The sequence below is a fragment of the Myotis lucifugus genome, unplaced genomic scaffold (assembly GCF_000147115.1).
Source record: "Myotis lucifugus unplaced genomic scaffold, Myoluc2.0 scaffold_0, whole genome shotgun sequence".
NCBI classification, from domain to species: Eukaryota; Metazoa; Chordata; class Mammalia; order Chiroptera; family Vespertilionidae; genus Myotis; species Myotis lucifugus.
The window spans coordinates 38,594,698-38,620,988 of NW_005871048.1; the positions used below are offsets into that span (position 1 = coordinate 38,594,698).

Sequence of the window (26,291 nt, forward strand, 5' to 3'; positions counted from 1 at the left end):
ATTCCTCTCAGGACATTTTAGAGCGCCTTGAACTTGATCAAAACTACCCCTAAACACACACTGTGCTGAAACATATAAGAGACACTCCAGGTTCTGACTTGCCTGACTTACCTGATTTAAGACGTCAATGTCATGCTGTGCACTTAATAAGCTGTTGACCAGGCGATGTGGTTGTTGATAACAGCTAAATGAAGGGCGGACGCCTTAGGCTACAGAAAGAAACAAAAATTTCAAATACAAACATCCTGGCTTCCTCCTTCATATAAAAAAGTGACTCGTTTCAGCAGACACTTCCTAATACTCTGTGTACCGACTTGCCCAGCACAGGGATGACCCCTAGTCCGTGCTCAGCAGTCATCTCCATCCCAAGGCTGGGCAGCAAACCTGCTCACCAGCTACCAGCTTCCCCCTTCATTCATTCTAGAACTATACCCTGAAGCCCAGGCTCTTTTCAGGACACTAGGGACTGAGTGGTGAGCATGGCCCATTCTCAGGAATCTTCCAATCTAGTGGGGGAAGCAAATATTAACTGGTGTTTGTTTGTTTGTTTGTTTTTTAGTCACAAAATAAATATACAATTACATATTATGGTAAGGGCTTTGGAGGAAAGTAGAGAGTAGCAGGAGAGCATATGTGGGAGTGGGCAGAGGTTTGAGCAAGGGAAATGGGAGACAGATGGGGCTGGAGGGGGCAATGTGCAGGGAAGGCTTTCTGCACAGGCCCCATCTGCTCAGGAGGAACCTTCCCTCTTGACACACTGAGCACGAAAAAAAAGAGAGTAGGAACAAGTCTCCCTCCTCCCAGGGAGTGGGCAGTGTCCTTCCTGCTGGACCACCGGCCTTGCTGGGGCCCAGCCCCTCCTGAGGAAAAGGAAGCATCTCTGGATGGGCCAGGCAAGTTCAGAGCCAATTCCTCAACGCCCTTCTCCAAAAACGACCAGCCATGGTTGAAAGCACATCGCTTCTCTGGAGTTAATACAATAAATAGTAATGGTTAAGCAAGATCCGAGGAAATAATATTGTCACAGGAGGAAAGAAAAACAGGGTGAGAAATAGAGGAATGTTTCCCATCTAATTCCAGCACAGAGAACCTTTGTAAGTTTTACCAAAGCCAATTCAAACTTCAGAAAACTGAAATCAGCATAAAGGATTGACTTTCAAAAGAAAAACAAGACTGTTCCTGAAGGAGGGAAAATGATCTTTCTCCTTCCTATTGACAGCAGCTTCATCATTTGCCCAGACTGATGAATTTAATACAAGAAGAATGGCATCTCTAGACACATAGCAAATTAAATGTTTAAACCACACAGATTTCATTTTCTCCAGGAACTTCAATGACTTCCTAAATTTCATTCCTCGGATTTTATTTCTCAAGATTAAGACTCAGTCTCCAAAAGAGGTCAGTCGGCCTTCCCAGAAAGAATCCCTTCTTTGTGAGCACCCGTCCCCACGCGTATCTGCGGGCAGCATCTCCCACAGGCCAGCCTCCCAGCGCCACCATCAGAGCCCGAGTGACTGGAATAGACACACGGTCACATTCTGGTGCAGATCAGCGTTCTCCCTGAGAAGCTGCGTGGCCATTCTGGGTTGCTATCTGCAAAGCACTGGTATTGAGCTGCAGGAAACAGGTGGAAAGGGCACGGAGGGCTTCCCATTGGAATCCAGCATGCTTTCTGGCATTCGTCACATGGCAGTCAATTCAATGAAGTGGTATGACTATTTAATAAAGAAAATCCAATGTGTTTTGATAATTTGGGGAGGTTCTGTGTTGCTTCTACATGTTTTCCACTGAAGAGTCAGAGGAATACATGCCTCAGGCAAATATGGGTTAAATCTCTGTTTCCCTTCTCCAGGAAGCACAAAGTAGACTAGAGCCAAGTCTTCTCTCTATACACCCTGCAACCCCACCCCGCCCCCTTGAGCCAAAATAGCTGACGTGGTATTGGTCCCAAGAAACGCCTCAGCCCTCCCCTGCCTCTTTGCCTGTTTGCTAGCAGCTCCCCCCTTTGCCAAAGCTTAGCATGACCGATGCTGAGGGAACGCGGCAGCATTCCTCATGGCCCTTTTTCTCAACCCCTTTAGCACCCCCTCCCCTCCACTGCCAGCAGCTGCCTCTTACAGCTCCCTGTGCTCAAATGTCTTCACTCAGTGCCCACGCTAGATGTCAAGCTGCTTTAGGTCAGGGCCTACTCTTGACTATCCTGCCATCTTCCACAAGGCCTAGGAGGTGCTTTGCAATAATGCAAGGCCAACAAATAGCTATTGTTTAATTCATTGTAGGATTGCTACACAGTTTTGGGGCCCAGGATGCTGTAGGAGAGTATGTTTTCCTAAAATGGCTGCACAGGTATCTCCTCTCCCACATGCTCTTCTGCAGCGTGACCCTGCCACTCCCCCATCAAGCAGTGGAGTTTATTTCTTCGCCCCCTTGAATCTGGGTAGACCCTGTAACTGCTTTGACTAACAGAATATGGCAGAAGTGACAGCGTGCCAGTGCCAGGTGCGGCCCCCACCTGGCCTGGCAGCTTCTGCTTCCTACTTCATGGAAGCCAGTTGCCATGCCGTGAGAAAACCAAGGCATATGGAGACACCACATGCTGGTCCTCTGCCAGGCATGCGAGTGAGCCTCTGTGGACACCCACCTCAGTTAATCCTTCACATGACTGAAGGCCTGACTGACATCTCACTGCCACCACATAATAGACCTAGAGCGGTGATGGCGAACCTATGACACGCGTGTCAGAGGTGACACGTGAACTCATTTTTTTGGTTGATTTTTCTTGGTTAAATGGCATTTAAATATATAAAATAAATATCAAAAATATAAGTCTTTGTTTTACTATGGTTGCAAATATCAAAAAATTTCTATATGTGACACGGCACCAGAGTTAAGTTAGGGTTTTTCAAAATGCTGACACGATGAGCTCAAAAGGTTTGCCATCACTGCCCTAGAGTAAGCATCTCCCAGCTCGGCCCGGTCAACCCTCAGAGCCAACAAAAGACAATAACGCACTGTTTTAAGCCACTGCACTTTGGGCTGGTTTGTTATGATGCAATAGATAAGCAGTGGTCGGCAAACTGTGGCTCTCGAGCCACATGCGGCTCTTTGGCCCCATGAGTGTGGCTCTTCCTAAGCCTTAGGAGTACCCTAATTAAGTTAATAACAATGTACCTACTTATATAGTTTAAGTTTAAAAAATTTGGCTCTCAAAAGAAATTTCAACCGTTGTACTGTTGATATTTGGCTCTGTTGACTAATGAGTTTGCCGACCACTGCTATAGAGGAAGAGCTGTGGGCGTCTGCGGCATTGTACCCGTGAGGTGCCACAGGCACAGTGCATAGGCCTCCAGACCTTTCAGAGCCAAAGAAATATCTGAAATCTTTAAAAAAAAAAAAAAAAAAGTTCCAAGATACCAAAAGAAAACCACGAAATTGAAGTAAATAAATATTTAAGTGACATATTCATACTTCATTGATTGTTAAATGAAATATTCATAAAATATTCATTACATTTGTAAGCAATTTGTAGGTTACATTTTTTCACCTTCCTGAAATTCCCAAGTATGAACAGAGGTCTTAAGAAATCAATCATAAATTAGGGGAGTTTACCATATACAAATAATTATGAAAGCGCAAATAAAAGAGCCTTTAAAAATAAGTTTCAGCAAAAAAAAAAAAAATTATTTGATGTGAAATGTGGGGCAATTTCAATCTGTTTAATAAGATGTGAGGAGAGGACCCCCAGAAATATGAGTTCTTAGGGTCTACAGAAGTCTGTACTGGACCCAGGCAGTGAGTACGGCCCTGAAGAGAGCCTATTGCCCAAACTCTGGGCAGTCTCTCCATCCAGCACTAATGGAGGCAGTCGACCATCAGCTAAATCCATAATCTACTTCAATTACCTCCTCAGCAATGACTCAACCCTTTACCACCACCCCCATTGGTTGGGAGTGGGGACACAAAAGCAATCTCCTGGAGACCAAGACTAATCAATGTCAGCGGGGGAAGCACTTCCAAGAGCGTACACAGTAATCACCTACAGATGTGAAAGCAAAATGAGTCCAGCGTGTCCCCTGGGTAATGTGCGTCCATGCTGCTGGCTTCTTGCATCCACTGCCTGCTTCCCTGCGGTCCTCACTAGACTGGGCAGAGGCAGGTATGGAACACCAGTGGGGGCTGAGACTGTAGATCCAGGAAGTACGTTAATAAGCTCAGAGGGAAAAGTCAAGATAACATAAAAGCTGAAAAATGGACTCAAGACAATTTCCAGACCGCCTAGATGAGGCCAAGGCCATAAGAATGTGGACAACGTGGGGCCTGCGGCTTTAGGCGGGGAGAAGTGAGCTTGTAAAAGACATTACAAAGCCAACTTTAACATCTATTTTAATGCATGAGGCTTATTTCCCCCTTTTAGATCATCCCCTTAAAATAATTTCTCTGCCCCGGCTGGTGTTGCTCAGTGGTTGGGGTGTGGTCCCGTGCACCAAAGTGTCTCGGGTTTGATTCCCAGTCAGGGCACATACCCAGGTTGCAGGTCCAATCCCTGATTAAGATGTGTGCATGAGGCAACCAATCAATGTTTCTCACTCACATCTATGTTTCTCTCTCTCCCTCTCCCATCCTCTCTCACTAGAATCAATGAAAAACATCCTCAGGTGTTTTAACAATAAATAATTCCTGAAACTTGGGTGGAAGAAAAGTGACCAATCGCTTTTCAAGAGGGTCAAATAAATATATACGCCTGCCAGCAGAATAAAAGGGTATAAAGTAGTACCAGTTTGGGACTTTATTCTCTAACACTTCTGAAGAGGAACTGTTTATACATTGTGCAGATATGGAGAGATCTCCAAGATCTATGGCAATTTAAACAAAAACAGGGTGCAAAGCAGTATATATGGCTACCATTAATGTGGTGTCGGTGTGGATATGTGCGTGTGTTTAATCACATTTTCCATGTAAGATTAAATAAACTATTAATAATGTTAATTCTGAGGAGGTGAGATTTCAAAGTTGAGGTGGAATAAGACATTTTTCATCATATACCTTTTGGTACTGTTCAAAAGTTTTTGTTATTTTCATTATAATTTAAATAGAAAAGGAAAGTAAAACCATCGACAGACAAGGCCACAGCAGTGGTCAGGAGCTCAGGCACGTGAGCTGCCCCCTTTGCACTGCCATTAGCTAGTCATGTGATCCTGCATGACTTCCTTAGCTTTTCTAAATTCCAGTTTTCTCATCTAAAAAATGAAGATCGACGTCAAAGGCTCTTAGCACCAAAGTGTTTTGTATTCACAGGAAGGCACCTTCCTGCCTTCTCCAGGCTCCAGACTGACCCCTGGGCTTGCACACAATTAAAACAAAATTTTTTTGTCAACCCCTACTATGGGTTGACAAAAACCAGGCAAGCACTAGTCGGTAGGGTGAAAATAAAGCAAAATAAGAGTGTCTCTGTATTTGAGAAGTAACAACTATCTGCTCCTTTTGCCCCATTTTCAATGATTCCTTCCCCAAATAAATAGGGAGAGCCCTGGCCAATGTGGCTCAGTTGGTTGGAATATCGTCGCGTACACAAAAAAGGTGGCAGGTTCAATTCCCAGTCAGGGTGCATGCCTGTGTTTCGGGTTCAACCCCCAGTCAGGGCACATAAGGGAAACAACCAATCAATGTTTCTCTCTTACATTGATGTTTCTCTCTCTCTCTCTCTCTCTCTCTCTCTCTCTCTCTCTCCTCCCTTTCCTTCTCCCTCCTTCCCTTCCTCTCTTTAAAATTTTTTTTAAATGAAAATTTTTAAAAATAACTAGGGAGAATGGCATTGCTTTTGAGGAGACATTAACTAGGGGATATCAGAGCTAAATCAATAATGTTTACCCCAAACAAAACCAATTATAAATATTAACTCTACAGAAGCCCAGTGAGTGGACCAACACAGGACCCGATTACCCAAAGAGCATCCTGCGTGCCCCTCCCACTGCGTGAGTGGAACACATACTTTATTTAGAATGTTGATAGCACTTCCTGCTGCCACCAGCACTTTGCTGCATTCTTCATGACCTCCTGCAACAGCTGGGAAGAAGGGTGTTTCTCCATTCTAACAAAAGGGAAAATGTAAAAATGAATTACCTCTTGTCACGGAATGAAGCTGCTTGAGAAACAGTGTGCTTTACTCTTACTAATGGATAGCATTTGTGCATTACTCTTGATAATGGATAGCATTTATTAAGCATCTATGTGCCAACATATTTTGCCAAGACTATGCTTTGGCACAGTTAAGTTCCACAACAACCCCATGAGATCAGAATTAATATTATCTTCATTTTACAGATAAAGAAACTGAGCCTCAGTTGAAAAGTGGCAAAACTACGATGCAAGTCCAGCTGTTTGGCTCCCAAACCTGAATTCTTTACTCTGTTATGCTGCCTCCTTTCAAACTGTTTCCCTCCATCACTCATAACCTTAACCTTTGTTAATTTATCCAGAAAACATTTAATAGACACCCACTATCTATCACTGCTAGGCACTGGGATGGAAAAGACAAACATGACACAGACCCTACCCATCAGACGGTTACAGCTTGTTAAGAAAGATAATCACAGAAACAAGGACTTATGATGCAGGGAAACACAAAAATAGAAGCACATGTGTACCAAGTGCAGCTTTAACCTTTAAAAATGACTTAAAATGTTGTATGTCATTTTTTAAAAGTAATATGCTATTTCCGTAATAATTAAGTTTCTTGAAACTTATGACAAACCTAACAGGACAGAGTGAGTTTAGTTTAGGCCAAAATAGAGAGAGAAAAGAAACTGGTCTCCTATAACAACTACTTGGACATTTTCCCCTCCTCGTGCAGATTCTTTCCTAAAACCATTTCCCCTGTTGGATGTTAAGAAAAACATCCTTAAGAACTGCATCAGGACAGCTCAGAGGTTCTACTTGTAGCTCTTTCGATATGAACAATCATGGTAACGGGGCTGCAAGAGCATGGAAACAAGTTCCCATTCCAACCAGATGGAAAAACTGTGTCCCCGCTGCCTCACCTGAGTGCCTGGGACAGCCATCTGTTACAACAGAATTTCTCCTCATAACCTACCTTCTCATTTTCCCAGGAAAAGAGATGCCAAAAGGCAAACCCCAGTGGAAAAACATTTGCACAAAATGTGAAGGAAAGAATTCACATCTTTAACATATTAAGAGCCTAATAAACGTTCATATCTTTGATCCAACAATCCTACCTCTAAGAATACACCCAAAGGAAATAGTGAGGAATTCAAACTAAGGGTTATGCACCAAGAGGTTCATGATAGCATATAATAAAGGAAAACTGAAATAAACTAACTAAATAATAAACGAAATGAATTTGGGGCATCCACTACAATGTATACATGCATGGGAATTCAAAGAAAACTGGCAGGAAAACACACGAGAGGTATACAAGGGAATCATTTCAATGTCAGGGAAATATGAGAACTGCTGTTTATCTTGATTCTTATCTCAATTTTTTAAAATGTCTATTTCAGGCATATGTTTTGTAATGTGTTAACTATAAATACATATGTGGCCGGCACACGCACAAACTTTGTTTCCTGACATGAGTTTGCTACCAAACATGTTTGGAGGCAATCGCTCTAGTCTAGAGCATATTCACATAGGCCACTCCAGCTGCTCTGGCAACAGCTTCTCCCAAGAAACAGAGGCAGCCGGGGACGGTATGGATGTTATGGGCCTTGTCCAAAAGGCTAGCAATATCACAGACACTCTACTTTGTGCAAGGAAGCCTATCATAACCTGTAATTACAGTTTGCTGGATGTTACGAGTTCTCCCCAATGGGCCCTGACTCAAAAATAGCCAAAAGGTGGATGAAACCCAAGTACACACATTCCAGTGGTCAAACATTAAAACAGAGCAGGGCGAGCACGACTAAGACTTTAAATTAAACCCTGTGACCTCAGGACTCCATCCCTATAGTGATTCCTGAAGGCACAGCACACCTACAATCCACCCGAGGTGATTCATGTTCTTTTTGAGTTTCTAAAACATCCGTCCTAACTTTCATCCAAAAGAACCAAGTTCCTGGGATCACCTTTAATTAAGTTAAATCCATTAATCCTGATCATCTCGCCAGATAGTCAGAAAAGAGTGCATACACACACAAATAAACAAATGGAGGCTCCCCTGTTGGCCAGGGTCCTTGGCTAAAAGCCTGGCTTAAATGCTCCTAGAACAGTGGTTCTCAACCTTCTGGTCCTTTAAATACAGTTCCTCATGTTGTGACCCAACCATAAAATTATTTTCGTTGCTACTTCATAACTGTAATGTTGCTACTGTTATGAATCGTAATGTAAATATCTGATATGCAGGATGGTCTTAGGCGACCCCTATGAAAGGGTCATTCAACCGCCAAAGGGGCCTCGACCCACAGGTTGAGAACCGCTGGTCTTTATGAAATGGAATCAAGAAAGTAGGTATTATTCAGCCCTGGCCAGTGTGGCTCAGTTGGTTGAATATCATCCCAGGCACCAAGAGGTTGCTGGTCAATTCCCGAACAGGGCACACACCCAGTTTATGGGTTCCATCCATGGTCGGGGTACATACGAGAGGCAACTGATTGGTATTACTCTCTCACATCAATGTTTCTCTCTCTCTCCCTCCCCCTTCCTCTCTCTCTCAAACCAATACAAACATATGTAAAAGTAAATAAGTAAATAAATAAAATACTTAAGAATGTCCATAAGAGTATAAACTGGAGGCTGCTAGCAGCCGTCTTTCCCACCTTGTGGAGAGTATACCTATCAATAATGCCAACACAGAGAAGGCCAGGAGATGGATCCAGCCATGCCTGAAGCTAGCCAGATATACCCTCAAATTTAGGAGTTAATAAATTACCTTATTTCTTAATCTAGATTAAGCTGCTTTCCCCTCCCCCTCAAATTTAGGAGTTAATAAATTACCTTATTTCTTAATCTAGATTAAGCTGCTCCCCTCCTCCCCCCCAACTCATAACAGAAAGAATTCTAACTAATACATATTAAGTAGATTGGGGACAGACACTACTAGGAGTATCTCAGAGGCTCTGTTCAACTTTAAAATGGCCTTATTCTTTTACCTTTGCCATAAGTCTTGCATTTCTGCATATTGAAACAAAGTGATAAGAGGACCCACCCACAAAGAATAGCCTGGCAGGAAATGGGAGGTTATCACAAATGAAACATCTTTCCTCGCCAACAAAACAGTTGTTCCTTTAAACTTTGAATGCCCTTTAAAAATGTGACCATCAACAACAAGCCAATTTATACAAAGTAATCTATACCTTATGAACATCAGAAATATCATAAAGTATATGTATATTAAGTTAAAGATCTAATTGGCTTTATTCAACAGTTCATGAATCGGGCAGCAGCATCCCATCTAGTAAATAGAAAATACCAAACATAGCCTAAAGAAACAGTAAAATGCAATATAAATCTTTTCTACCATCCTAGTACATGTAGGCAAAATAACGACAGGAATTTTTAAATAAATGTTTTTAAATATAGTTTCTGATGATGTCATTTCATTTTTAGCCACCTGACCCTTTTTAACTGGATAGGCCTCTATCCACTACATCTCATGGGACTACCTCTCACTTCGAAGGCAAGGAGGCAGGGAGATTTTTCCACCAGGAGAAAAGTAGAGCCTGGTGTCAGAGTCCCAGACTTCGGGGCCCAGACAATCACAATGCCTTCCCAGCTCAGGTTACTGATTCCCTTTCCTACTAACAAAAATAAAAAGGGCCCAGAATGCCTGCTCCTTTTTTCCTGTATTAACTTAATGTATATTTAACCTAACACGTTTTAATTGAGTGCATTTAAATTTTTTGCATGTAAGTCTTAAGAGTTGCAATTGTTGATTAGAAATTATTTTTCTTTTTTTAAATTCTATTTTATGGTTAACAGTATTACAGATGTCTCCAATTTTCTCCCTTTTTGCCCCAACCTAGCCCAGGTCTTCCCCATGCCATTGTCTGCGTCCATGGGTTCTGCATATATACATATATGTTCTTTGATTAATCTCTTTCTATTTTTCATTTTTAAGTTTACTGCCAGGGTCATCATATTTGACAAGTTACTAAATTCAGCAAAAATGTTAATAAACAGTCATTAACGGGCACCCAAAGTCCAACCTGACCATCCATTTCCACGGGAATCCCAGACAAATCCATTTTATTAATAAGACCTCTGCACAGTAGAGCTTTCCTTGCTAGCATCTGGAGTTCCCTCCATGCTAAAGAAAGGACTTCCCTAAGCCTGGGCAGATAAGCAGGCTCTTAATCACTTTCTGTTGATAAGACACTATGCCAGAGGGCCAACCATGAAGGTAGAGCAGTCTTTTCTATCAAATGTGTTCACGAGCGCCACAATACTTTTAAGTAAACACTGACAGAAAACCTAATGATAAATTCATAGACCCTGATCTCCCACTAGCTTTTGCCAGCATCCTTCACCCCACCTACAGATCTTAGAAAAAGAATAGACATTGTCTTTGGAATTGATCAATCCAAGTTTCTTACAGTACTAAAAGTGGACTCAGAGATTCTTCTCTCCCTAGATGACCAAGTGGGCTCATTATTTGTTCATTCCTCATATATCTCTAGAGCAGCCGTGGGCAAACTACGGCCCGCGGGCCGGATCCGGCCCGTTTGAAATGAATAAAACTAAAAAAAAAAAAAAAGACCGTACCCTTTTATGTAATGATGTTTACTTTGAATTTATATTAGTTCACACAAACACTCCATCCATACATTTGTTCCGGCCCTCCGGTCCAGTTTAAGAACCCATTGTGGCCCTTGAGTCAAAAAGTTTGCCCACCCCTGCTCTAGAGCCATCTTTCTTTTAAGATCTCTCAGCTGGACATGTAGCTTGCACAGTCTGTTGCCAAGGCTCCTCAGCCTTTTACCCAACAGATAGTCAGAGGAGGAGGAAGAAGGGTGGAACAGGACAAACCCAGACCAGCTGAAGAGATGAAACACATCCTATGTAATAAAAGGGTAATATGCAAATCAACCAAACAGCAGAATGACAAGTCACTATGATGCGCACTGACCACCAGGGGGCAGATGCTCAATGCAGGAGCTGCCCCCTGGTGATCAGTGTGCTCCCACAGGGGGAGCTCCGCTCAGCCACAAACCCGGCTGAGCGGAGCTCAGCACTAAGGATGTTCTACTGCGGCTTAGGCCAGTCAGACATCCCCCAAGGGCTCCCGGACTGTGAAAGGCCGGGCTGAGGAGCCCCCTACCCCCATGCAAGAATGTCGTGCACCGAGCCTCTAGTTTGATAGAAAAGACTGCTCCACCTTCACAAAGGTTGCTGGCCAGCAGAAGCTCTTGAAATAGGGGAGGGTCTCCACAAATGTGCTTTGATCTTTGAGCCCTTTCAGCCCGCCTGGTCCTCCCCACACACTGCTGTCTCCCATGAAAGCAGCCAGAGTCCACAAAAAAGGAAGACAGTCGTGTGTCTTATATATGACAGGCCCTCAACAAATTCCTGCTGAATTGAACCGAATAGAATTCATTCAGAGGCTGCACCCCTACTCAGCACCCATCAAACCAGAATGATCCAACTTTTCCCTGACACTAGATGCTATCTGACTGTAATTATTGGTTTGAGGAAATCAGATAGTGGACTTTATCCTATAATAATTGTTATAATAGCTACCATTTAGTGAACACTTACCATGTGCCAAGTGCTTTTTGCTAAGTGCTTTAGTCATTAACTCATTTAAGCATTCCAATAGTGGCTGCTCCAATATTTGCTACATAAGAATGTTTTAGGGGTAATGTCTGATTGGAAAGGGGTGATGGAATGGCTCACCATGAAGCTCATCAGCATAGCCATTTTTACATAAAAAATTGACAAAATGCCAATTGTCTACATCAAGAAATGGGGGTGTTGCTGGAAAAAAAAATTATATAGAGGTCAATCCCCCTCCAATCTTTCCCTTGGTGCTACCATGAAGTAGATTTTATTATTCCCATTGTACAGATGGAGATACTGAGGCTTTCAGCAGCTGGAGAACTTGCTTAGAGCCACATAGATAATATATGCCCAGACCATAGCCCAAGTCTCTCTACCTCCAAGCTATAAATGTATAGTTACTTAGTCATACTCAGAGGAAGTAAAAGAAATTTATAGACTTTATTTGAAGAAATAGCTTTTGTTATTTTGTTTTTAGACTGAGGTCAGGAAAAAAATGTAAAAGTTTTTTTAAAAGAAGTAAAATGAAGTAAATATTGCTGACTAACTTTTAGAGACTTTTATGGAAAATAATGTTCTGGAGGTACAGTGAAAAGGTGGTTTCATTCAAAATAAAAATGCCCCCCCCCTCAAGCCATAGGATAGTATTCACAGAGAATACTATCCTATGAAAAAAACACCTAAGAGATACTGCAGAGAAAAGACAATCCCTAGCACGTGGGCAATGGCCACTGTCATCTGCAAAGGGACACAGTACTGCACGGTAAGTGGAGTCAGCCAGACCTGAACACGCAACCTGGCTCTTTCACTTTCTAATTTTGGGACTTCAGATCAAGTACTTAGCCTCTCTGAGCCTCAACTTCCTTACCTTTAACAATGAGCACACTATTTTCTTCATTATAAAATTATTGTGCAGATGAATAGGATAATTCATTCATTCAGCAATGATTTGTTTAACATCCAAGTGTGCCAGGCTCTAGCCTCTCACTGAAATAATGAATGTAAGTAGCTTTCCTCTGTACCTAGCACATTAATAACTACTCAAAAGCTGTTATTATATCTCCTTATGAAAATAAAAGAAACATGGACAAATATGATAAAATTGCATTATATTCCATGGCTCATTGCTGTAGTGCCAGGGTTCTTGTTCCAGCATCTAGAAGGGTTCAGCAATCTGGAGAAGGGCTGTGTGTAACTTAAAGAGTCCAGAGACGAAGCATAATTTTGAAAGGCATTTGGGAGTCAGAGGAGCTTAGCTAAAGAAACTAAGATCTCCTCTCTCAGGACCCTTTGCTTTTTATTAACACAATTTGTCCTAAGGTGAGGTGGAGATATACACTTCAAAGGGTAGGGTTAGGTACAGAACCCATTGTCAGATTGGAAGAATTTGCCTATGGCTGTTCAGGTGTTTGGCCAGTAGGAGGCAATAACATGTAGATTAAGATGCCCTGAGCTGTCTGGCAGCAAGCAATCATCCCTTTTCAGGTTTGGGGAAATGCCCTCAGCCATTCCCAACAGGTGACAACACATGTGACTCAGCCCTTGTTGAGTCCCCAAGTTCCATCAACCTTTTGATGAAACTCTTGCAATTATGACATGCTGGAATTGGCTTCCGGCACTGTAGAGGCTTGGGTCAAGTACATTCCTAAAAGGCCAGGCATCACAGAGTAAAGTGTGGTTACTCATTGTGAATACCAAACAGTTGTGGATACTGCCCACACCCCTGCCAGGATGAAGGAGTAGAGAGGGAAGAAGGGATCTGGTGGCTTCCTTACTACCTCCTGCCCTCCCACACGCTGGAGCCAGGGCCATGGCCAACACCCGCACTTCCCTTCTGCTCCATGGTTCTGCCAGGGCAATGGAAGAGCTGGCTGCAGGTTTGTGCTGGCTGCACGGGCATTCCAGCAGGGGCAGAAAGAAAGGGGAAGTTGATAGGGGTGTATGGGAGACCTGTCCTACCATAGCAAGTGTACCTCATCAGGCTGGTCCAGGTCCTTCAGGTGCAGATCTTGAATGAGGTACTCCAAAATGCGCACATTATTGCTCTGAGCTGCGAAGTGAAGGGCATTCATTCCATCCTGAGGACAGCCAGGTGAGAGGAGGTAATCACATAGTGATCTCAAGACCTCCCCTTCCTGCACTGTGAGGTGAGAGCTTATGTCCAGGAGTGACCCACATACCGACCCGATTCGTGGCTTTCTGGTCTGCTCCAGCTCTAACCAGCATGAGCATGATCTCGAGGCCTCCAGACCAGGCTGCAAGGTGAATTACTGTCAAGCCATGCTTTCCCAAGAAGAGAGAAGAAAAGAACACATGTGAAGTCACCAAAAGACAAGTTAATAGTCAACTGTTGAAAAGTAAGAAACAGGGAGAGAATTTCATATACAGCAAAGATGATATTTCGTTTCTATGGGGAAAACAAATAAATGGTGCAGGCACAAGTGGTTCTCTATCTGGAAGAAAATAAAATTAAGTCCTATATCTTATCACAAACACACAAAAGCACACAAACAATAAATACCTTAGAAGAAAATCTAGACTGCAATGCACAATATCTTAATCCAGAAGTTATAAAAGGAAAGACTGTTGATAAACAAAGTCCATAACAAAGGATTGATTCTCTAAATGTTTCTTAATAAAGATAAATGGTTACTTTCTCTAATATATAAGCACTCTTGCAAATCAACAAGAAAAAGGAAATTAAACCAATTGAAAAGTGTACCAAAAAAGTTATCAGTGGAAAATGAAGCCATTATATTTAAGCAATCTGTCAATCTCTATTAAAATTTTAAATACAACCAGCAATCCCACTCCTGGGAATCTATCCCATGAAAATAAGTTTTAAGACTTAATGTTATATCAACAAGGATATTAATTTTAACCCTTAAAATTGGGAGCAAGGCAAATGTCTATCAATATAGGAATGTTGAACAAATTAGGGAACACATCATGCAGCCATTAAAAATCGTGAATTAGAGCTATAACAATTGACTTGGAGTGCTTTCCATGGGCCTGCGGACTGAAAGGTCCCGGGTTCGATTCCGGTCAAGGGCATGTACGTTGGTTGCGGGCACACCCCCAGTAGGAGAAAAACTCATATGTGTGTATGTATATACAGTTGGTCCTCCATAACTCTCTATCCCTCTCTCTTCCTCTCTGTAAAAAATCAATAAAAATATGTTTAAAAAAATAAATAAATAAATAAATAAAAAATAAAAATCGTGAATTAGAGCTATAACAATTGACTTGGAGTGCTTTCCATGAGGTAGCTGTTAAAATGTAAAAAATAAGATGCAGATAAAATATAACATAATCCCATTTTTATAAAACAAGCAATTACCAGAAAAACTCATATGTGTGTATGTATATACAGTTGGTCCTCCATATCTGCAGGTTCCACATCTATGTATTCAACAAACTAAATTTAAAACATTTGGATAAAAAATATTACATTGTTGCTGATGTGTATTATGGAGTTAGGCCCACATAGTCTATTTAAATATTTATAATTCCAGTATAAAGAAAATGTTTACCAATTTCTGTACTCTTTTCCTCAAAGTTCAACAATGTACAATAACTAGTTGAGGTTCTTCAGGAAATGTGCCCTAAACACAGTTCCTCCCATTAATTTACAATTAATGCTTTATATCCAATAGCACTAAGTCCAGTTTCACATATGGTCAAAAAAAGAGGTCAGAAATATTTGGGATAGAGGATAAATCACATTTTGATAGGAGCTCAAAATTTCCCTAAGAGGTCACTCCTAATTTTCAATCCACCAACACTTAAAGATTTCAAACACTGACCATAAAATCCAAAAGCCAGGAATTCAAGCTGCAAACAACTTGAGTCTCAGAAGCCATAAATTCGGAGTGGAACCATTGTTCCTCAGAGGCAAAGAATCACCACTCACAGATGTCAATTCCCCCCACGAGGACCGTCATAAAACTAAGTCTTGTACTATCAAACTGACATGCCTGAGGCAGTTTATGAGCACGTGTCATGGATTACCGTGTCAGTACACGATGCTCCGTACAGTATGAAATGCCACCACCACTAACAACCTGTCCTCATCACCAGTCTGGTCATAGGTGAGAAGGTCAACAACTTCCGCTGGGAACATTTGCTCTTGAGGAGTTTCCCAGAAATAAGAAGCTCTGAGAGCAGATGATGGTCATTATTCTCTGAGCATCATGTGCCCTCCACCCGGCATCCTTTGCTCACATCTGGAAGAAGAGCTTCCTTTTACCTATTCTGCCTCTTCCCAAGACTCTGGAATGCTACCCACGTTGAACCTGGAGTCCTCAGCATGTGGGCTATGCATCTGATCCTTGTCATGCAGTGCCTCAAATGGTACACATGTGACAGTCCTGGTCCTTGCTCCCCCAGGAGGTTACAGGCCCTTCAAAGCAGGGACTGTATCTCATGCCAGTCCTCCCAGACACAATCACCTGGGGATCCTGCTAAGTCACAGATTCTAATTCAAAAGGTAAGGGGTGGGCCTGAGAGTCTGCATTTCTAAGAAGCTCCCAGGTGATACCAGTGCTTCTGGTCCAGGACCACACTTTGAGAAGCAAGAACTTGTATCTAGTTGAATCCCCAGAAGTTGGCATTGAGACTTACCCACAACTAGCACTGAGTAAATACTGATGGTGAAGAGCTTCCATTATTGACTCTTTGCAACTAGGTGATAGAACTTACAAAACAGATTTGCCAAGTCAAAGTCAGGGATTCTCAACTGAATAAAGAAGCTGCCAGGTTTGACCAAACATGGCATTGCTTGAATTATAAAAATCATCTTATTAGTTATATACTAATGCCACTGTAATTAAATTAGTTATAGGAATATTTAACTTAGTGAACCTGTTGAGGCAGAGTATAGTGACACATCATAAATTACTATACCTTTTACCTGACAGCACTTCAGTCTCATAAAGCAAATTACAAGAAGCTTCCAAATGGGAAAAGCCTCAAATAGAATAAGTTGGTAAAATATTTTGTGAATAATTGACTTATACTCTGACATAAACCAGTAGTATATTTAATATATTAGAAACAAGGTGTTTAAAAGAAAAATGCTATTCCACCTACGCAATGAATACATAGGTATTTATTGTACAATTCTATTTGCTTTTATAGCATACTAGAGGCCCGGTGCATGAAATTCATGCACTGGGGGGGGGTGGTGGGGGGAAGTCCCTCAGCCCAGATTGTGAGAGGGCACAGGCCAGGCCGAGGGACTCACTGGTGCATGATCGGGGCCAGGGAGGGATGCGAGAGGTTGGCGAGCCAGGGATTGGCCGGACCTCAGCAGCAAGCTAACCTACTGGTTGGAGCGTCTGCCCCCCGGTGGTCAGTGCACATCATAGCGAGCACTTGAGTGGCCTTAGCATACCATTAGCATATTACACCTTGATTGGTTGAATAACCAACCAGATGACCAGACACTTAGCATATTAGGCTTTTATTATATAGGATTAAAGATGTGGGTTTTCGGTCCTAGTTAAGATGGGGAACCAGGACCCTGTCTTTCTCACCAAATGTGACTAGAATCTCTGGACAGAATGCATGGAGAAGCTATTTGAGAAATCTGAAAAGTAAATGGTAACAGGTAGATTGGGGAAGAAAACCAGAACCCAAACTATAAACAATTAGGGTTTGCTGATTTTTTTGTTTGTTTTTTCCTTTCATACCTTCCCACTTAGACTCATGGAAGTGCAAATCACGGAACTACACCCTGGGCAGGGACAGAAAAAGCTCCAAGAGAAGCCCTCTCTGGTCTAAGGAGCAGAAGGGGGACTCTATAGGACAGAAAAGGGAAAGGAAATCCTGTTTCTTTTTTCTCTTCTGGCCCTGCCCCAGGCAAGCCTCACTCCCAAAGCTGTAACCCTGTGGTAGGAGGGGTAGCAGCAGTGATTGGGCAAGCACCTAAAACTCTGACAGTGGGAATCCTTCTCTCTGACCAGAAAAATTGTGGTCAGAGAGGGGGCAGGAGTGGGAGTGGGAACTCATGTTACTTCTTTTCTTCTCTTAGTCCTGGAGGCAGACCCAACTGTGAGAAATACATAGTGGAGCTGGGAGACCACACCCTTAACTCTCTAGTCAGAGGACCAGGAAAAGGGGGAAGAGGGGCCCTGAAGCTGGAAAATAAGGGGAGATGGTCTTGGAGAAGTGAAGCTCAAGAAAGCAATCCCATAAAGTTGTGTATGTATCCCTGGCCTCACCCCTGACCTGTACATGGACCTGAACCTAAACAGCTTGACAAAAGCTTGGAGAACAGCTAGACCACTGCCCAAGTCTCAGACTGGCCCCTGAATGTTGTACAGGTGAAACAGATCCAGAAATTCGTGCACGGGTAGGGTCCTTAGGCCTGGCCAGTGATCAGGGCCAATCTGTGGGGTGACTGGTGGGGCGATCAAGGGCCCCTGCTGGCACCTGCCTTGGCCAGCCTGGCACCGCCCACTCACGGGCCCCGCTCCACCACCACCACCATTCACCTCCCTCTGCAGGGTGACCGGCGGGGCAATCGGGGGGGGTCCCTGCTAGCACCTGCCTTGGCCAGCCTGGGGCCTGTGGGCTGGGGTCAGCTCCTGCGTTGAGCATCTGCCCCCTGGTGGTCAGTGCGCATCATAGCAACTGGTCGTTCCACCGGTCGTTCCACCCTTTGGTCAATTTGCATATTAGGCTTTTATTATCTAGGATAAGTATCCGGCTGCTGTGGCTCAGTTGGTTGAGTGTCGCCCCATGCACCAAGAGGTTACTGGTTTGATACCCAAGTAGGGGGCATGCAGGAGGCAGCTGATGTTTCTATCTCTCTCTCCCTCTCCCTCTCTTTCTAAAATCAATTTTTAAAACTATATAAAAATATATAAGTAAATTGCACTTCATCAAAATTTAAAACTTTTGGTCTGAAAAAACAGGAAAAAGCTACAGAATATGAGAAAATATTTGCAAATCACCTGTCTGACTAAATATTTGTATCTATAATACATAACTCTCAAAATCAAAAATAAGAAAACAAACAACCAATTTTTTTTAAAAAATTCAAAAGATTTGAATAGATATATCACCAAAAAAGATATATGAAGGGTAAATAACACAAGAAAAGACACAACCTCCCATTAAAGAAATGCAAATTAAAACCACAATGAGAAGCCAATACAAACCTATCAGAATGGCTAAAATTAAGCAATGACAATATCAAGTTCTGATGAAGATGTGAAACAATTGGAACTCTGCTATATGGCTGGTGGGAATGAAAATGGAACAGCCACTCTAGAAAACTGTCTGGAAGCTTCTTGTACATCACTTACTATATGACCCAGTAATCTCACTCCTAGGTATTTACACCTAAGAAATGAAAACTTATCCTATATAATAAAAGGCTAATATGCAAATCAACCAAACGGCAGAATAGCTGGTCGCTATGATGCGCACTGACCACCAGGGGGCAGATGCTCAATGCTGAGCACTGCTCAGCCAGAAACCGGGCTCACGGTTGGCTAGTGCAGCGGCAGTGGTGGGAGCATCTCCTGCCTCCGGCAGTGCTAAGGAGCAATGAGCCAAGTGGTAAGGAGCAGCAAGCAGGTGGGTGGTAAGGAGCGAGGGCTCCCAGACATCCCCCGAGGGGTCCCGGACTGTTAGAGGGCGCAGGTCAGGCTGAGGGACACCCCCCCACCCGAGTGCACAAACTTCATGCACTGGGCCTCTAGTGCTTATATAAATGCCTATACATGGATGTTTTTAGAAGGTTTATTTGTAACAATTAAAAACTGGACATCCGGTCAGCGTGGCTCAGTGGTAGAGCACTGACCTATGAACCAGGAGGTCATGGTTTGATTCCCGGTCAGGGCACATGCCCAGGTTGTGGGCTCGATCCCCAGTGTGGGACGGGAATGATTCTCTCTCATCATTGATATTTCTATCTCTCCCTCTCTAAAATTAATAAAATATTTTCTAACACAAACAACCCCCTCCTCTTCCCCCGGAAACACAGAATAACAGACTTCAGTGGGGTGGGAGGTTGCGGGGGAACGGTCAGGAAGAGATTAACCAAAGAACATATATGCATAACCCATGGACACAGACAATAGCATGGAAAACCTGGGGTGGGGAAGGGTTGGGTGGAGGGGGACAAAAAAGGGAGAAAATGGGAGACATCTGTAATACTGTCAACAATAAAATAAAATAATGTAAAATAAAATAAATAAATCAAGGAATGGTAAAAAATTGTAAACAACTCTAATGTCCTTCAACTGGTAAATGGATAAACAAACGGTGTTACAGCCATACGGTGGAATACTATTCAGCAATAAAAGGGCAGAATTATTGACACATACAACAGAGCCATTTTGCTGAGTGAAAGAAGCCAGTGTCAAAGGTTATATATACTATACAATATCGTTTACATGGCATTCTCAAAAAGGCAAAACTATAGAGATGGAGAAGAAATAAGTGGTTGCCAGGGTTGGGGGAGGGGGGTTGAGTACAAACAGCAGCATGATGCAAATGTTTAGTATTTTGATTGGGGTGGTGGCTACATGAATCTATGAACATGTGTTAAAATTCATAGCACTGTATGCCAAAACACACACACACACCCAAACTTAATTGTATGGTCTATTAATATAAGAATTAAAGTAAAGGCCCTGGCCAGGGAGCTCAGTTGGTTCAGCATCGTCCCAGGTTGTGGGTTTAATACCCGGTCAGGGAACATACAAGAATGAATTATAATGAATGCATAAATAAGTGGAACAACAAATCCGTGTTTTTCTCTCTCTCCTCTCTCTCTCTCTCTCATTCTGTCTCTGTCTCTGCCTCTCTGTCTCTCTTCCCCTCTCTAAAAAATCAATTAAAAAAGAATTAAAATAAAATAAAAAAGTTATTGTACCAGGATTTCAATGTCAAAAGAAGAATAGATTCTTCGCAATCAGGTCTATGACCAAAGTATCTTTTGCAGGCTAACTAACACTGAAAAATAAACAACAATTTCCAGACCTAAAATACATGTTCCTTAAGTACCATTACCATAACACAACTTATACACTCACAATGTTGGAGTGCTTCTGGTGTCCCTCTGTATCGTTCTTCATTCTGCTTCTGTTACTGACCAATCCACTTGCCCAACAATACCAGAGCAATAAAATAGAGAGGGATGTACCCTACTGGTGAAACAAGGAGAAATTCTCATCATTATCTGTCTAGACCACATCTATGATTGCCAACAAAACCAACAAAATGATCAATTGGTTTGAACGGACCTCATTCATTTACCTTCCAAAGACTTACTAAGAACATACTAAACCCAAGTTCTGTAAGACATGAAGGTAGAGCAACGCTGAGCCTTACCCTCCAAAGAGTCATTTCAGAGAGAAAATAGACTAGCTCTGTGGGAATCTTCTGAACAGTTTAACTTCAAAACCATGGTCCACTGGATTATCTAAAAACCAAGGCTATCATCTCTTTTTGCAACTGGAGATGATAAACATGATGTTGGATTTCTCCAGCCCAAATGGGCTCCTTGTACCACAGTAAAGTACTAGATAAAGTTGGGAAAAGTGGGTGGAAAATCCTCACGATGGTTTTCATATCTGAGCAGACACATTGGCTGATTTGTGGGTAATGGTATGGTCTCTGGAATCAGTTAAGCCAGGTCCAAATCCTGCCTCCACCCCTTCTTAGATGTAATTTTGGGGGGCAAGCTATTTAATCTTTCTCAGACTCCACATCTGTAAATTGATTATTATAGTATTACTTTTCCTACAAGTTTGAGGGACTAAATATTCAAATCCTAAGACTGATACCTAGTACATACTATATGTTTATTAAGCCTTCTTTCTTTTTTATATGGAACGCTTCACGAATTTGCGTGTCATCTTTGCGCAGGGGCCATGCTAAGCTTTTCTGTATCGTTCCAATTTTAGTATATGTGCTGCCGAAGTAAGCACAACCCTTATTTCTTTATCAGAGTTCACAGGGCAAAGTCGAGATTTAATGTCCCTGAGGCCAGTTAGCTTCTATCTTCCATGTCCCAAATTATACTCTGAGCAACCATTTTATTTTTACAAATGCATGCTACTAGCCATAATGTGAATATGGGAAAATAAATAATAGCCTAAGTCCTAAAGGCAATGGATAAGCAATTTTGTCGCCAAATACAGAGCACATAATACATATATTCTCAAAGAGACCTTTCCAAAATGAGTACTGCCAATGGAAACATTTTGTGCATATGTGAAGAAAAGATAACTGAAGTGAGCAGATTTCCCCACACATTCGTTCCGCTCCAGTTCATTCTACCAAAGGAAGATGAGCTTACCTTATCAGCAACATCCACCCTGGCCTTGCGATTAAGCAAGAAATCCACCGCAGATAAATGATCTGCCCCCACTGCAAAATGCAGGGCTGTGCGGTTCATCTGAGGAAACATAATTGTGTTTTCAGTAATCCGATTTTTATTTAGCCTGTTTAAGATTCCTGTTTCTAGAATGACCATAATTTTCTATCAGGGGCTTGTACTTTTATGACTTATCTACTCGTTTCTGTCTTTGAAAGTAGTGAGAATTGTATCTAGCATACTCTTGCCTTCATCTATTATCAGAAATACCAGAGAATTTGGCAGTCCACTGGAGGATATGCCCCACGCTGAAATCCATTGCATAACTTATCACTGCAAGTAACAATAGAATGAATTTCAAATTAGAGTAGAAGTTGTATTTTCCCCATATGCAATCATTAAAAATGGTAAATGTTTTCTGGTTAGAATATATTGATAATGTATAACAAAAATTTTTCCTAGATTTTCAATATATACATATGTGTTCTTTCTTCTGTGATTTTTTAGACTGTAAATTTCATGAAGCAAACAAATTCTTCTGAAAGGGAGGGAATGGGGAAGAGAGGAGAAATAAATAGGCACAGAGAAAGGAAGCTATGGTCCTAGCTGGCTTGGCTCAGTGGATAGAGTGTTGGCCTATAGACCAAAGGATTCTGGGTTCGATTCTGGTCAAGGGCACGGATCTCGGTTGCAGGCTCTGGGGGGCATTCCGGAGGCAACCAATCGATGTGTCTCTCTCATATTGGTGTTTTTCTCTGTCTCCCTCTCTTCTTCTCACTCTCTATAAAAATCAACGGGAAAAATATCCTCGGGTGAGAATAAAAACAAAGAAAGCTATAAATATCTTTTGCTTCGAAGGAAAGCCACTATGGTGTGCCTGAGATGTCTAGAGACAGCTCAATGTATTTCAAACAACGGATGCTTTGCTTGCAAATAAAACTTGTCTCAGATTCCCCATATTCTAGACACTGTTTTTGCTTCCAAAGAAGGTGCCTGGGCATTGATTTACTATCCTTTGTTTCATATAAAAAAAATTTATTGCAAAAATATGAGAACTGTTTAAATTAAACATCTGATTTCCTTGGTAGCTAAACTGGTGATAAACTAAGTTAGACAAAACATTACTTATCTTGACATTGCCCGAAATCTAGAGCTATGTTGAAGTATGTCAAATTTGGTCTTATACAACCCCTTAACTTTATTTGTGAATAAAAATGCAAGTCAAAACAACATCCAAGATAATTCAATAAAACCACCTACAGTTTTTCATCTCTATCATCTCAGATTTTTAAGGAACATTACAAGTAACCATGTCAACAATTTACCATAAACAGGACTAATAGAGATGTCATTATAAGGAATAATACAATTCACCAGGAGTATTTCTCCAAATACTTTAATATAAAAAATATGGTTTAAAATATCAGGAAGTTATATGTAAAAAAAACTGAAATGGTTATAAAATTATATTGAAGAATCTATTTCCTGCTACTTGGAAAAATGATTACAGTAAAAAATTCTTACTGCTTTACTTATTCAACAATTAACCTAAACAGTTTCAAAGATCCTTGCTTTTTTTTTTCTCTCCTTTTTTCCTTCATTCCTTTCCTTTTTTCTTTCTTTTTTTTTTGTTACTAAAATTGTTATGCTGCAAACTTTTGCTCTTCTAGGAGGTATATAGGCAATGAATATATATATATATATACACCTGTAACACATCAGACACCCACACATGTACATAATATACACATAAACACATATCCCCTCACATACACACGTGAATAACTGCTAAATATCCTTCCCCTGCATATGATGCAAGACTTCAGTTTCTATGATCTCACTGCCTGGGGCAGATCCAGGTTTTGTGGAACCTGAACTTTACACTCTTTAGGAAGCCCCATTTGATGCCAGAGTCAGAAAACTTAACCGATGGTAGTTAAAATTTCTCACGTCTTTATATTTTACAAAATCATATTGACATGGGAACATTTGCTAGAACCCTCTGAATGCCTTGGAACTTCTGTTTCATTTAACATTAAATTCACCTCCGACATCCCTAACCTGCACCACTCCACAAATTGTCCTAAGCAATTGACACAGCCCCCAACCAGTTCACTTTAACAAACCTTACTTTGAGGGCCTATCAGGGAATCCCCACAAAACCAAGCAGTAGGAAGTTTCTATTCTGGCAGTGAGCTTCTCCCCCAAACCCAACCACTCGAAGAACAACTAAGAGCCAGGTTTCAGAAAGGGCTCCATTGCCCAACATGCACTATATTTCAAAAGCAGTAGAATGAAAACCCATGCTGCCTTTAGATTTTAAATGTGGAAGAACCGAACACACAAGACATAACTGGGGAGAAAACAACCCAGAGATGTAGCAAAAAAAGTTCTGCCTTCCCAGAATGTGTGAGGCCAAAGTCATCCACAGGCTATCATCGAGGACCGAGCCCAGGCCCATAACCTCGACAGTTGGCTTTACTGCCCACCCACAGACTGCACAGATGTGCATGAAGACCACGTGCACTTCCCCTCTTTAAGACAAATTGGAACTCCCAGAGCCTATTCCAGTGCTGATTTCACCTTTAGCATAAACACTCTGGAATTACCAACAACAGAGATCTCCCTTATTTCATCCAGCACCATCATTTTTATTTTTATTATATTTCAGTTGACCTGTGTAAACCCAAGCCACCCTGAGAGTAGTCACTGTCACGTTAGTGAATTCTACTCACGTTGTTCACAGCATTGTTAACCTTCTTTTCAAACAGCTTCTCCATAAGATCCAAATTATTGCTTTTAGCAGCACTCTGGAGGCTTCTCTCATTTGGCAATACTGAAAGCAAGCAAGCAAGCATGACTGGGGGCATTTAAAGAGGATGAAGAAAAAGCAAACCTCATTTGGTAAACCTTTTAACTCTAAAAACTTGGAACAACAGCCTTGAGCCTTTCTCATTCTGCCATTCTGAACACGGGAACTTTGCCTCAGTGTTTTATAAAGCTGTAGTGCTAAGATGCTGCTTTCTCCTCGCTCTACAAGTGTTTTCACACGCTTAAAAATATCCCTGGTCCCAACAAATAACGATTCCCAAGGACCACCCTGAAGTCAGCAATGTAGTATCTGGCTCTAGGAGGCTGGACGGTGGCCAAGGACTTCCCAGGGGACGTTGTTTGTAAAATGTTTATACAAGATTAGACAGGGGGAAGCCCAAATGCTCCGTACAGAGATAAAATTGTTGTCTGCAGAACCCCGCGCAGATGCCAGGCTGCCAAAACAAAACTTTAAAATGCAGCACATCCCAAAACCCTAATTCAAAAGAATATATGCACTCCTATGTTCACTGCTGCGTTATTTACAATAGCAAAGATATGGAAGTAGCCCAAGTGTCCATCAGTAGATGACTGGATGAAAAAAAGCTGTGGTACATTTACACAATGGAATATTACTGGGCCATTAAAAAAAAAGAAAGAAAGCAATTTTGCCTTTTGTGACAGCATGGATGGACCTGAAGAGTACTATGCTAAGTGAAATATGCCAGTCAGAGAAAGACAAATACCATATGATCTCACTTATATGTGGAATCTTATATGTGGAATCTAATTAACAAAATAAATTCACAAAGTGGAGACAGACTCCTGAATATAGAGAACAGATTGACAGCCGTCAGAGGGGAGGGGAATGGGGACTGGGTGAGAAGGGTGAAGGGATTAAGCAAAGAAAAACTCATGGACACAGACAATGGCATGGTGATTGCCAAAGGAAAAGGGGAAGTGGGGGGAGGTAGAAGATAAAGGGGAGATAAATGGTGATGGAAGGAGACTTGACTTGGGATTATAAACATACAATACAATATACAGATGTATTGTAAAACTGTATACCTGAAACCTGTATAATTTTATTAACCAACTAGAGTCCGTGCACAGGTGGGGTCCCTCAGCCTGGCCTGCATCCTCTTGCAATCCAGAACCCCTCAGGGGATGTCGGACTGCCAGTTTCGGCCCAATCCCCACAGGCCAGGCCGAGGGACCCCACCAGTGCATGAATTTGTGCACCAGGCCTCTAGTATGCATATAAGATCTCTTCCCTCCCCCTTCCCTCTGAAATTCATCAGTCTGTTCCATGTTTCCAAGCCTGTGCATTGAGTGTCTGCCCCCTGGTGGTCAGTGCGTGTCATAGCTACCGGTCGAACAGTCAAACGGTCAGCCGGCTGCTTAGGCTTTTATA

The 26,291-nt window shown here is 42.0% G+C and overlaps 1 protein-coding gene and 1 non-coding gene across 2 annotated transcripts in view; both read right to left on the reverse strand.

Moving 5' to 3' along the window:
* ANKDD1B (ankyrin repeat and death domain containing 1B) overlaps positions 1-26,291 on the reverse strand; it is a 39,401-nt gene that overhangs the window by 11,375 nt on the left and 1,735 nt on the right. The window contains 10 exon segments of the mRNA XM_023752375.1: positions 112-164; positions 167-209; positions 1,530-1,569; positions 1,571-1,614; positions 4,168-4,182; positions 5,990-6,088; positions 13,704-13,808; positions 13,915-14,013; positions 22,049-22,147; positions 24,802-24,902. Of these exon segments, the coding sequence (XP_023608143.1) occupies positions 112-164; positions 167-209; positions 1,530-1,569; positions 1,571-1,614; positions 4,168-4,182; positions 5,990-6,088; positions 13,704-13,808; positions 13,915-14,013; positions 22,049-22,147; positions 24,802-24,902 (698 nt within the window).
* On the reverse strand, positions 21,571-21,677 carry LOC111825677. The gene has a single exon (XR_002828872.1). It is a non-coding gene; the product is annotated as a U6 spliceosomal RNA (small nuclear RNA).